Below are 14,430 nucleotides of genomic sequence, written 5' to 3' on the forward strand. Positions count from 1 at the left end.
GTGACGAAAAGGACGTTTCTTTCTTTCTTTTTATTTATTTTTTTATAGCAATTTTAACATAACTGGCGTTTATCTTTTTAACACGCACAAAAAAGAACCAATGAAGTGGAAGAAAGATTTTTTTTCAATATATTTACATAAATCTGAAACGTTTTTCTTACATTTTTGTTCGCCTTCATTTACCATAATATTCCAAAAGAAAATAAATTAACTGCCTTCAGAATTTACATTGTTTGTATTTCTGTGGCCACAAAGGCTCCTTGGAGCAGATTCTCAAACCTTTTTGACTTCTTCACAAAATAATACTAGAATAGATTCATGACTTAAATTACTAATTGAATATTATAACTTATTAAACATCTTTAAACGATTTGTATAACAGTAACGAAGCCAGAATTAACAACCAACATTTTAAACGTATGCTTAATACAGACAGTGGTATTTGTAATTACTATTTTAATAGTATATTTTAATAACTGTGTATAGTTTATTAGATGATTAGTAAAAAAAAAAAATACACTCATATAATATGTTTCAAACCGCAATAAAGATCTTAAAAGAACGATGCATTTGAGTATTTTATTTTTTACACCACGACTTGGAATTATGGGTAATCTAGAGCGTAGGGGGGAATGGGGTGTTGTACTTCATATGGGGCCCACCCAGATAACGTTGCTTATGGGCCTATTGTTGCATCGTTACGCCATTGATCAGGACCCTGATTTTGGGGATGTGTTAGGTTTTCAGTAGGGATATTTAAAAGACAATGTCATCATCCAGCATCTTTCAGACTGATGTTCAGTCCATCACATCAAAAGGGAAAGAGCATTGCACGCCTGCTAAACAACCAAGATGAAGTCATTATAACAGGCCAGGGTCTGGTTTGATGGGAAGATGGATAGAGCCAAACAGAGAGCAGTGCTGAGAAAATACAGTAGAAAGCTTAAAAAAAAAAAAAAAAAAAAGAGTGGGACATAGGTTTGTGAAGGTAGATTTGTTTCTTTATCATTCAATCAAAAAATGTTTGCTTCAATCATAAAATATATATTTTCAATAAAAAAAGTCACTTCAATAAAAAAAAAACCTTTTCAATCAAAGAAAAAAAGTATTTGAATGCAAAAATATATTTGAGACAAAAAAAAAATACATTTGAACATTGCTTTTCTTTGATTGACAATTTTTTTTGATTGAAGTGACGATTTTTTTAATTGAAAATATATTTTTGGATTGAAGCAACCTTTTTTTTTGATTGAATGATAAAGAAACAAATCTACCTTCATAGTATGAGGTTCAGCTTAGCATTACTCCAGAGCAACAATAGACTGGCTTAGAGTAACTGAGACCGGATGTATATCCAATTGAGATTTGCATTATCAATTAAAAAAATATTGAGCAGTTTTGTGAAGAAAGAATTATAAATTCCCACCATATGTCTTAGATGTGTATTTGTAAAGTATTATACAAGATTATATAACATCATTTCCCTTTGGTATCAATATAAGCAACACATTGTGTCAGTCTATCCCATACAGTCCAACAGCTTGAGACCACAAAATGTGAAACAGCTAAAGAAGCATGGTACTTATAACTTTCACACCATTGCATTTCAAAGTCAAATATTGTACCATCTACTCCACTACATTTTCAGGAAGCTGCTAGTTACTTGTTACATTTGGCTCAGCTTAGATCAACATGCAAGATTGCAGCCATTAGGACTGAATTTGGACACCTCTGTTTTAGAGATGTGTACAACATTCCACAAATGTGACAAACTCAGGGCAGATATTTTCAGTTTAGGAATTTTAACAACCTGTGAGTTGTTGCCATGTGGATAAGTTATTCAATAGGGTGATTTCTTAAATTAGAGTTATGTTTCCTAATGGTAATAGATTCAACCTTTATCCTCTATTCCATAGTAAAAGTGTTAGGAGAATCAAGACACCTCTGTTTTTCTTTTGGGTTTGTTTTTAAATTAGAAATAATAATCACAATAGCTGTCCTTTTTGTGTCATTTTTTTAAATGAAGTTCTTTACAAGTAGTATAGTATTGGTAGCAGAGTGGTTGTATGCATCAGTACATTAGGTGGTTACAAAGTTCTTTAAAATTACTATGAAAATTACACAGAAATATACTGATATTAGAAAGGATAATTGGTATTTTTGAATACGTAAGTATCTTTAAATACATGTACAAGTGAGGATTTCAACACTTTTACTTGAGTAGATGTTTGACCGAGTAACTTTTACATGTAGTTGAGTAAGATTTGTCTATGATTATTAATACTTTTACTCAAGTACTACTGTTGAGTACGTCATCCACCACTGCTTATAACAGTCAGAAAGAAAGGCTAAAAAATAATAGAAATCACAAACTACAGTAAGTACATTAGTGGGAGGACAACTAAAGAAAAAGAATTAAAAACAAAATTAACACAAAAGTTCCTGCTTTTGCTGCTCAAAAAAGGTTCAATCTCTAAATGAATTCAAAGTATGATAACTANGAAAGCATATTTAACAACAAGGAAAAATTACAAACACAATAGAAGTATTTTTTTTTCCTTTCTCGATGTAATGTTTGACATTTCCTGTAAAGCACAAGAAAAAGACAGTTCATATGACTGCTTAGACTGTATCTGCAGGTTTTAAACCATCATTTTTAGTTTAAAATAAACCGGATATGTTCTGGCTAAAGGTGCTGGAAAATACAAATGTATAAATAAAAACAGATTTCCACATAAATGTATAAATGCAAGATTGTACTTTCTTTTTTATTTAAGCTTTTAATAAACTACCAAAAAAAGGCAAAAGATATACATAAAGAGATATGTAAAAATAAAAATATCTTTTAACTAGAAAGAAGAGGTATGCTGACTTCTAAGAAAAAAAGCAGGTTCCATTCAGACCGGCTGTGTTGGACATTCAGTGATAAGATAGATGCAGGGAAATATACCATATGGCTAGAGACTCCTTAATATATTCAGGCAATAGCTTTGAACACGCCAAATCCTTTCATTAATGTTCTTTAATTGAATAAAAGAAATTACACATGGGAGGTGATACATTCATCAAACAAATACAGTATCTTCAATTGACAGGAAATAAATCTAGATAATAAAATATATGTTATTTATTTCAGGCTGTTAAAGCTGTTATTCAGATTGTCTTAACAATACCATTTAAAATATTGAAAAACAGCATAAAAAGCTCATCAAATGCATCAACTACTTTTAAACTTTATCAAGCTCTAGTGTAACATATTATCATTCAAGTGCAAAACAAACCCACTTTGTTTTTTTATATAACCGATGCGAGGTTGTGGTGAATATTTTATAAACTACCATTATAAATCCTTTTATATTTTCTCATTTACCCCCCCCCCCAAACAACAAAACATAAATAAATAAATAAACTGGTGAAGTTAGAAAGGCTCAAATTACACAATTGTACATTAGTATAAGTCAGGAGGAGGACACAGAAACACTGCAATCAGAGTTGACTGTCTGATTTAATTCAACTGGATCTATTGGCCTCATTTCAAAATGGAAGTTTGGTTTCAACATGGGGAGGGAAAAAAAATTCAATAGCAACAATGAAACATGAATGTAGAAGCATGTGACAGTGGAGTGACTATGTTCAGATGGAATGAGAATATATATATGTTAATGTGAATGAAATCATACACTGCTCCAATACTTTATCATTCAGTTATGATCAAAATTACAATGCAACACTACAATGGCAATAACTTGTGCAATGTATAACATGCAATTACTATTTAAAACCCAGTGCAATTACTTGTTTCTCTAAATTTGACACCCAGTGCAATAACTATATGTAAATATAAACACCCATTAATGTAAATACCCATGTAAACAGCCTGTGCAATAACCCTGTATTATAATCCTGCTATAAAAAAAGCTATCAAACGTGGACATACTGTATATACTGTATATATATCCATGCACTTAATTCTTCCTTTGGAACCTTCTTCTCTTTTGATTATTTGTGCTTATGTAATGAGTAAATCAATCAATCAATCAATCAATCAATCAATCAATCAATCAATCAATCAATCAATCAATCAATCGTAACCTGAGGACGAAGATGGAATTCATTTTAAGCATTGTTGGGTAATGAAGCACAGGCAGCACCTAAAGCAACAAAATGACAAATTTTTCATAGAAAAAGACAAAATGTAGAATTTACATAAACAGAGAAGTAAATCTGTCCGGAAATCTTTAGGTCCACATGAAGAGCGATGTGTGTAAGAGATGTCTGAGAAAATCAAATCATTTGTAGATGTTGAGTGCTGCAGAATGTCTCTATGTATTAAAAAAATTCAGGTGATTTATCAGGGAGTCTTTTTTTCCAATAAAATCTGTAAATTTGAACATGTATAAATTTCAAAGCTGCTGTTACTCTTTATACATTTTTTAAATGTGTGTATTATACGCGGCTGCATTAGTTAGTCAGCTTAGAAACGGGTGATACGTGGAGTTCTGTGTTTGTTCTGTTCATTTTGACAGGATGCTTTTTCCCAGGTAAGATAATATTTAATCACTGAGAAGGTCACATGGAGAGCAAAAGACTGAGAGTCCCTCTGTATAAAAAGCCACGGCCTCTGCCCCAGCTTTGTGTCGATCCACTGGTTGTAACCATGAAGTGCTTCATTCTTCTGGCCCTTGTTGCCGCAGCTTGTAAGTATCTGAAAAGACATTTGCTGGTTCTTGAGAAATTTTGAGAAAGGTTTTAAAAGTCTTATACTTTGCTTTTCAGATGCTGCTCCTCTTGAGGATGATAAGATCGTTGGAGGCTATACGTGCACTAAGAACTCTGTGCGCTACATTGCTTCCCTGAACTCTGGCTACCACTTCTGTGGAGGCTCCCTGATCTCCAGCTACTGGGTGGTGTCTGCTGCTCACTGCTACAAGTCGTAAGTCAGCCATCTGTGAAAGAAGTCCAAAAGAGGTATCAAGTATGGGTTTTCATTTTATACCTGCTTACTTTTCCCTACAGTCGCATCAATGTGCGTCTTGGTGAGCACAACATTGCCATCAGCGAGGGAACAGAGCAGTTCATCGACTCCTCTAAGGTCATCCGTCACCCCAGCTACAACAGCTACAATCTGGACAATGACATCATGCTGATCAAGCTGAGCAAGCCCGCTGCCATGAACAGCTATGTGAGCACCGTGTCCCTTCCCTCCAGCTGCGCCGCTGCTGGAACCAGCTGTCTGATCTCTGGATGGGGAAACACCCTCAGCTCTGGAAGTCAGTAACACATCATCATTCACAGCGTTAGTTTAGAGTGGATATTCACAATCTTTTTGTTTCTGTGTCTAAGCCAACTACCCTGATACCCTGAGGTGCTTGAATGCCCCCATCCTGAGCGACACCAGCTGCAAGAACTCCTACCCCGGAGAGATCACCTCCAACATGTTCTGTGCTGGATTCCTGGAGGGAGGCAAGGACTCCTGCCAGGTAGGACAGGAAAAATACTGCATTTAGAGAAAAAAAATCAATCTTAGGAGGACTTTATCTCACACCCGCTTATCTTCTCTGTACTTCAGGGTGACTCTGGTGGCCCCGTGGTGTGCAACGGTCAGCTGCAGGGCATTGTGTCCTGGGGTTACGGCTGCGCCCAGAAGAACAACCCTGGAGTCTATACCAAGGTGTGCAGATACAACACCTGGATCCAGAACACCATGTCCTCCAACTAGATGGGAGATAAAGCCACCGAGACCTTTCATGGAGCTGAAGAATCTGTCATTGTGACAAATAAAGTGTTGAAATAATGTAATTGTTTGGTTTATTCCACTGGCTAAAGAGAAATTATTATTAATAGAATGAAACTCCTCTAAAATAGTATTGAATTAAATTAGAGAAGTGAAGGAGAAGACAATAAGACATGAACATGGATTAGTGGCAAGGATGAAAGAAAAAAGGGGAGTTATTTTTTTAAGGAAGACAAACTATGGAAGGCTTCTCTTGCATTTTAACAACATATAAAATGTGGCAAATGTGGAAAAACACCTATGGGGCTCCCATATATAACAGATCTCCTAGGGGCCCAGAGATCTCCCCCAGCCCACCACAACCACACTAACACACTCATGCAGAGGTGTGCCTTTTTTAACATCTCATTATCATAGCCAGTTATAAAACAAACATATGTAAAACAGGATAAAAACACACAAAAAAATAGCACTTGAAATGTACATTTTATGCAATAATTGTTTAACAATTAACATAAAGCAGATGACTCTGGAACATATTGCATCAACCTACAGTGTTTTCTTTTATGTATTGAGATAAAACAATAGAAAACATATAAACATACAATATATAGACATACATTTAATACTTGCATATCCCCTCAAATAGATAAATACATGAACAAATAAAGTATGTGATAGATCTGAAGAAATCTTTTAAGATGACAAACACTAAATGGTCAAATTTGAATTCTTTTTTTGCTGGATAAACAGACTTGCTTCTCAAAAAGCTCAACAGTTAGAAACATAAAAAAAAATAAAATAAATAAAATCTTTAAGATTAGCACCTGGAAAAATAAATACCAAATAAAGTTATTTCTATCATCGTTGGGAGTGACAGCTAATGCGTTTTCTATTGGTTTATTATGCAGTGTGGGCCCGTTATCTAAAGGCATGGCCGAAGAACCTCGATGTACTTTAAGGGGCAGGATGAAAGGCTCTGACTTATGTCTGTGTTTATTTGTTAAACATCAGTCCAAATGCGTCGGCCATCTTGGTGTATTTGAAAGATTTCCTGGGAATGGTTCCATCTGCGTATTACGAAATGCTAACAGGGAACCTCTATGACCCGTGGGCAGGGATAGTGTTACCTCGTTGGGCATCAGTAGATAGAGCCTCCTCCTGAAGCGGAGGAAAGTTTTTTGTTCAATTAGACTTTTATAGAGTAAACTGCGAAAATATTGCATAGGCATATATTACAGGTTATTAGTTAAGGTTATACACTTTGCTCGCTTGGATAAAAAGAGAGTAAAAAAATGACAAAAGGATTTAGAATACATCAACTCCTCTTGAAACTGGGATTTTATTTCATTATGGTTCAGAGCATTATTAAAAAATATCAAAATAAAAATACTTCAAACAATGCAGGATATGTTTCAGAGCAAAAAACTTTTCTCAGTTAAAAAATAGAAGATTTAAAGAATGCTCAGCAAGACCATAAAAAGACATATTTTTTTCTTGTCATCTGACATTAGGTCAAATCTGATCTGCCTTTGAATAAATAGTGAAAGCTTTACTGTGTTTTGGTGCAGGGTGTGTGTGTGTGTGTGCGTTTACCTTGAACCGAAGAGAAAACCCATGTGAGCAGAGGTCATATCAGGTCGTGTGGGTGTTTTTTTTTTTTTCAGTGACTGGTTCTCTTCAGTAAAATGCTTGATATTATGAGGAAAACAAGATCTTAAAATACATCCGTAACATCTCAAGACATCAACAAGGAAATTAAAGCTTCGGGACAAATGGCTTATTCACGATAACTCTGAGCAGCCATCTAAAAGACGATTTTACTGATTACTATGCATGTGCACCTAAACTTCTAAACATGAAGATTTCTTTAAAATAATTTCTAAATAAATTCTATTTCATTATTCTGGCATTAGAATAAAAATATATTGGATAATACAAACAACCTACATTCAGAAAACTGATGTCAAACAGTGAGAAAAAATATCTGTTTTTAACCGGGCATTTTAAGAAATTCTTAACTCTACAACTAAATTACATATTTTGGGTTTATATCGCCAGCAAATGTTGTTTTATATAGTTTCATGAAACCATGGTCAATAAAAGTAGAATGTAATACTTTTTTTTTTTACTATAACTACTAAATTATATTAAAATTGTCTGCATGGTTTTTTTCATACATTTTAAAGTCATTCGGAAAACTGGTCAGAAAAGAAATTTCCTGTTATCACATCGGCAAAATCCAGATGTCAATTCACCCAGGTTACTGTCCAAAACGATAAAAATAGGTGCCCTGTGTCCTTGGCCAGTGTGATGTTGGAGGGTTGGGTGGGTATATATAAAACAGCAGCGGAGATGAACCAGTACACAGGTGAAGGAAACGACCATGAAGTACTTTATTCTCTTGGCCCTTGTTGCTGCAGCTTGTAAGTTTCTGTAAAGGACTCATTTATTCCTTTTAACACTTTATCAAAGGTTTTTAAGAACATTTTGCTTTTCAGATGCTGCTCCTCTGGAGGATGACAAGATCGTTGGAGGCTATACGTGCACTAAGAACTCTGTGCGCTACATTGCTTCCCTGAACTCTGGCTACCACTTCTGTGGAGGCTCCCTGATCTCCAGCTACTGGGTGGTGTCTGCTGCTCACTGCTACAAGTCGTAAGTCAGCCATCTGTGAAAGAAGTACAAAAGAGGTATCAAGTATGGGTTTTCATTTTATACCTTCTTACTTTTCCCTACAGTCGCGTCAATGTGCGTCTTGGTGAGCACAACATTGCCATCAGCGAGGGAACAGAGCAGTTCATCGACTCCTCTAAGGTCATCCGTCACCCCAGCTACAACAGCAACACCCTGGACAATGACATCATGCTGATCAAGCTGAGCAAGCCCGCTGCCATGAACAGCTATGTGAGCACCGTGTCCCTTCCCTCCAGCTGCGCCGCTGCTGGAACCAGCTGTCTGATCTCTGGATGGGGAAACACCCTCAGCTCTGGAAGTCAGTAACACATCATCATTCACAGTGTTAGTTTAGAGTGGATATTCACAATCTTTTTGTTTCTGTGTCTAAGCCAACTACCCTGATACCCTGAGGTGCTTGAATGCCCCCATCCTGAGCGACACCAGCTGCAAGAACTCCTACCCCGGACAGATCACCTCCAACATGTTCTGTGCTGGATTCCTGGAGGGAGGCAAGGACTCCTGCCAGGTAGGACTCCAAAAACAACATTTGGGAGAACAAGTCTAAATGTTAGAAGCATGTTATATACTCATACTTTACCCATTCCCTCTGTACTTCAGGGTGACTCTGGTGGCCCCGTGGTGTGCAACGGTCAGCTGCAGGGCATTGTTTCCTGGGGTTACGGCTGCGCCCAGAAGAACAACCCTGGAGTCTATACCAAGGTGTGCAGATACAACACCTGGATCCAGAACACCATGTCCTCCAACTAAGCTGACACCTTTAGCCTTAAAGGTGCAGGAGGAAAACACAGAATGTGCAAATATTTCCTCACGAAGCAATAATGTGTAAACATTAGCGTGAACAGCAAATAATAAAAAATATCTCACTATATCTCAGTTTGTTTTCCTTGACTATTTGTGCTAGAAAATATATATGTAACGGTATATATATATATACAAATCCATCTAGTCATGCAGAGAGAGATTGACAATTATTTTGCCACAGGCATTCCAGTTTTTAATTCCACAAATAAAACAAATAAATAGTGGTTAGCTCTAGAAGCTTAATTCAGCTTTGGACAAAAATTTACTAGTTAAGCAGCTAAATTTGAAGGGAAGGATAATGTAAAGAGCATATGTGGGTTTTATTGATATGAATTTAAAGATAGAACAACAAGTGTGATTTTTTACCTACTATTCTTAAGGAAACTCCTAACCTTTAGTGACAGCAGGTTTGCTAGAATGGCTCAAACCATAACTTGACTGGTATCTAGTTAGAAATCTATGGGGATAATAAGACTGGAAAGCATAGATTGGAACTAAAGAAGAAAGATGTGAAGGAAGCTTGTGTGGATCAGAAATCATACCTGTAAGAAGAGCATAAAGAGTTTCTCCATGCAGAAGACATCTGGAAATGGTTATCAGAAAAATGCCTTTACACAAAATATTCCTATTTTTAGCATGTTCATCCCTGTGTCATCCAAATGTTATACCAATAACTTTGCTGTTGTGACTTTCCATTGAGAATTGGTANTGTGACTTTCCATTGAGAATTGGTATGATTTTCATTTCAGAAGAAATGAATTAGTCCAGCACTGTAAAAACAAAAAAATGCAGCTCCAATTAAAATGAATTTGAGCTGACCAGTTACTGAGTAATTGATCTACCTGCTACCCATAACCATAACGTATTTCCTATTTTACAAAAAGACCAAATATTAAGCACAAATTCTGCTGTTTCAAGTAATAATATAAAAATGAACATAAAAGGTACATTACAAAATAAAACATTTAGGTGGAATTAGCACTCGTTAAAATACTATTGGGTTACAAAACTTACTGTAGCATATCTGTAAAAAAACAACAGTATAATATATTTTAAATCAATGCAAATGCATCATAACCAATAAGGTCAATAGGCTAGTTCTCAGACGATAAATAAGACTCATGAAACAGCACAGACTAGAAGCTTGCAGTTGCGAGTGCCTTGTATTTATAGTGAGGAAAATTATATACTGTACATATTTACAACATCAGTGAAACATCCAAATGGCCATATAAAATCCGTAAAAGAGAAAAAACAAAACAATAAAGAGAAAAAAATAAAATTAATCAATTCCTCAATTAATGAAACCACATCCCTTCAGTCCATTCACCCCAAGCTGGGGTTGATTAAAGGTCCCAAGCAAATTCCTTTAAAAGTGCTTGGTGCAGTGCAGGTCATGGACTGACAAAAGTCAGAGCAGACTGGAAACAAAATTGTTTGTTGGCTGCAAGGAGCCTCCTACCAGCCTGGCAGGAGATCCAAAGTCTTCATGCACCCAAAGTGCAATCTTTCTTGGGCTCTAGGCCTGGACCTTCAGCTCACCATCAACACCTGGCCAATTCCATAGTTTGTATCTCACACAAACAGGTTTTTTTCCCATCTCACCTCTGCTATGTAGTCAGTTCCTGCAGCTCTGCTTCTCCCAACATGCCCTAATCTTTCATACTTCCCCACTCCAACTAATATACCTAGCTGATAGGCTGTGGTACATGTGAGCCTGATACTCAACTGGCTGTGTAGTAATGAGGGGATGGAAGAAAAAAAAAATACAAAGATTTGATCACTGGGATCTTTCTCCATTATCTAAACATGTAACAGGAAATCACTGGGATTTACACCCGGGTTACATTACACTAGGTGGAAAATAATAACATAACAGCCTTTAATTGAATGGTAACTAGAGTTTTACTGAAGACGATTCAACACGTTTGAACGAGTCTTGGATGGTTGTCAAAATGTCTTCAGAAAAACAAAACTAAAGTCTGTTTGCCTTCCAAGTAAAGCCTCTTTTGTGGTTGCCATGACCTGGATGACAGAACCTACACAAGCATTAAAACAATAAGCATTGAGTCCAAAAAACAAAAGGGTGCATATTTGTTTATAAAGATTGTTTTCATTAAATGAATCTGCTCACAATGAAAGCAGTGGCCAGAAATATGAGTCAAGTAAGAGTAGTGATACTTTTACTCAAGTAAAAGTAAAAAGTACAATGGTGTAAATACTCCAAAAAGCACATTTGTTTCAATAGGTTACTTAAGAAAATTTAACAAGCTACTNTTTTACTCAAGTAAAAGTAAAAAGTACAATGGTGTAAATACTCCAAAAAGCACATTTGTTTCAATAGGTTACTTAAGAAAATTTAACAAGCTACTACCCACCTCTGGTGAAAATGATCAGGATAAAAGTAAAGATGTGATGCATTCCATAAAAGGAAAAATAAAAAACAACTCTAATTCAAGGCCCTGATAGTCCCCAACAATACCAAAAAATGCATCCAAAAATAAGCACTTTCTGAACATGGCAATATTCACCGACTCAATAAATCTGACTGAGCATGACCAATTCACCAGCAAACAGGGTGCACACACCATGCTGTTATGCTCTATAGCTACGGTATGTAGACCAGGGGTAGGCAACATGGGACCTCGTCTGCCGCTGTCCTGCAGCTTTGCATGCATCCCTGCTCCAACACACCTGAAGCAAAAGGCCAAATGACCTCCTGGGCATGCCGGTAAGTAAAGCAGAGACCTGGCCATTAACCATTTATTTGTTTCGGGTAGGGCTACAACTAACAATTATTTTGCAAATCAATTAATCTCGCATTAATTTTTTTGATTAATCGATTCAAAAGGTCCTTAAAGAAGATTTTTTACTAAATTAAACCAGGTGACACTAAAGCTTTTCCACTGAAGAAATTCTGGTTAGAGCATATTGATGGACCAAAACATTTTTTTTTTATCTTAAATGCAAAATGTTTAATATTGTTTTTACAATCTTGGTATAATTGCTGCTAAAGGTGGGTTGCTTTGTCAGCTAAAAGCATTTTTTGGAGTCTCTATACTCCATTAATCGATTCATATATTAGTTGACAATTATTTCAATAATTGATTAATCACGATTAGTCCGATTTATTGTTTCAGCCCTAGTTTCAGGTGTGCTGAAGAAGGGATTCATACAAAACCTGCAGTGACACTCGAGGACCAACATGTAGATAATAAACAGCAGAAAAATACAATGCCAAATCAAACTACTGATCACACATTGACAAACCCCGAAAATATTCCAGGACTCTCAGTAAAGGGTGTCTTCTCATGGACGTTTCTAAATAAAACTTTTCAGGGTCATCCCTTTAAAGTGAGAAGAGTGATGAGAACAGCAGAGAAGATCATGGGGGCTCCTCTTCCCTCCATTAAAGACATTTCATCCCAGCGCTGTGCGTCTCGAGCCAGCAACATCATAAATGACCCCTCACACCCCCACCATGGACTGTTCTCCCTGCTGCCCTCTGGGAAGAGGCTTTGAAGTATCCGATGCAGGTCCAGCAGATTCCAGAACAGTTTCTTCCCCACTGCCATTAGACTACTGAATGTTATTTAAAATGGTTTAAAAAACAAAACAAAACAGAATGTTGGAACTGTAACTATACAGTTATAAGCTTATATCACTTTATTTTCAACAAGTTTTTATCATTGCTGCTTACCTTTATCAAGGCTGCACTTTAAAAAATGGAAATAGTCTAGAGCTGTTCTTAAAAAAATGTCTTTTTGTTTGCACTTCTAAGTCTTAAAAAACATATCTTTTTCAAAGTCATAAACTTTGTAGGACCACTGCTTGAATTTGTTGCTTCAACCAGTTGTGGTGAAGACTGTAGTGTACTGTAGTGGTACTGAACACATTGATGAAGAAGGCGCTTAGGGACGTCAATATAAAAATAATAAAACAAATTTTACCAGCTGCATTTAACAGGGACAAGCTAATTCAATCAGAAATGTCATAAATGAACAGAGGCACATGATTTGAAATAGAGATATGTTAATTTTTCTAATGAAGCAACAAGTTCCAAGTCCTACGACAGCCTCTGCTAATTCAAGGCGTCTTTATCAAGTTCCTTTGAAGTTCAGTAACATTAAAAGAAAAGAACTCAAAGTTACTTCTGAAAAGATAAAAATTATGTGGAAAAAGAGACTTTATTTCCAAGACAAACTATAGCATAAATTCATATACAGCAAAAACAGTGTCCATCAAAAAAATCTTTTCCATAATTCCAAGATACTCAAGGCAACGACACAAGGAGCAATATGCACTCTGTCTAATGTGCTGCAGAGTTCACAGATACAACAGGAGGGGCGTTAGACGGCCGGAGGACGTACGGTCACATCGTTAAGTGTATCGCAAAATCATGTTCATTCATTATGTTAATGAACAAGTATAAAGCTGCAGATCAGTCTGAAAATCTTTTAATACTGATGGGTGTTTGTGACCAAAACACTTATTTTCTGTCTCCATTGAAACAAAATGAAGCCTCCCCTTTAGGGAGAATACACCGACCTAAAGCATTTTCACAGTTCCAGTTTCTGTTTTCCTTTGAGGCCAGGTACATTGAACTGTAATTTCTTTTAAAAATACCATATTCATGAGGATTATGAAAGGTTTTTTCGTTTTTTTAATTTCTGCATTGCAAAAAAATAGGTTTGCACACTGATCCTAATCCAATCGCATTAATCAATTTCTTAGTCTGGTGAGTAATCTACCAAGAACACTTCATATCCAACAGGTTTCTCGGGCTGCTTGCCTTTCAGGCAAACATCAACAATCCCTGAACTCAACATCTACTGTTTCTTTTTTAGTTTTTTTTTTAAACAACAGAGTCTACTTTGGAAAAAACAGGTAAAAGGTGTCTGTTTTAACAATCTTGCTAAACTGAATGGACTTAAAAGTCTTGGTAATCTAAATAACTTCTGGTAGATTAACAGACTAAGAATGACAGATAGGCAGGGGCTAATAATAAGACTCAATCATTGAAAAGAAACACAGGAACTAAAAAGAATAACTAACCAACATTTAACGACCACACAAGCAGCTTTTAGGTTTGTCACTGTTTTTATTTTTAAAAACACTCTTCCAGATGTTAAAGGGGAAAACCCCCCGTCATTTATAGTCACCTATTGAAAAGAAATATGATTTTTTTTTTTTTC

The 14,430-nt window shown here is 36.0% G+C and overlaps 2 protein-coding genes across 2 annotated transcripts; both read left to right on the forward strand.

Annotated features, from left to right (window-relative positions):
* Positions 1–4,554: 4,554 nt before the first annotated feature.
* LOC107091657 (trypsin-3-like) lies at positions 4,555–5,793 on the forward strand. Its single transcript, XM_015385712.1, has 5 exons — positions 4,555–4,697; positions 4,777–4,933; positions 5,017–5,270; positions 5,344–5,480; positions 5,570–5,793. The coding sequence occupies exons 1-5, from the start codon at positions 4,574–4,576 to the stop codon at positions 5,717–5,719; spliced, it is 822 nt and encodes a 273-aa protein (XP_015241198.1). The 5' UTR covers positions 4,555–4,573; the 3' UTR covers positions 5,720–5,793.
* A 2,324-nt stretch (positions 5,794–8,117) lies between these two features.
* LOC107091656 (trypsin-3-like) lies at positions 8,118–9,295 on the forward strand. The gene is made up of 5 exons (XM_015385710.1): positions 8,118–8,160; positions 8,236–8,392; positions 8,476–8,729; positions 8,803–8,939; positions 9,032–9,295. The coding sequence occupies exons 1-5, from the start codon at positions 8,121–8,123 to the stop codon at positions 9,179–9,181; spliced, it is 738 nt and encodes a 245-aa protein (XP_015241196.1). The 5' UTR covers positions 8,118–8,120; the 3' UTR covers positions 9,182–9,295.
* Positions 9,296–14,430: the final 5,135 nt, after the last annotated feature.

The sequence above is a fragment of the Cyprinodon variegatus genome, unplaced genomic scaffold (genome assembly GCF_000732505.1).
Source record: "Cyprinodon variegatus isolate N-32 unplaced genomic scaffold, C_variegatus-1.0 Scaffold346, whole genome shotgun sequence".
Lineage (NCBI taxonomy): Eukaryota > Metazoa > Chordata > Actinopteri > Cyprinodontiformes > Cyprinodontidae > Cyprinodon > Cyprinodon variegatus.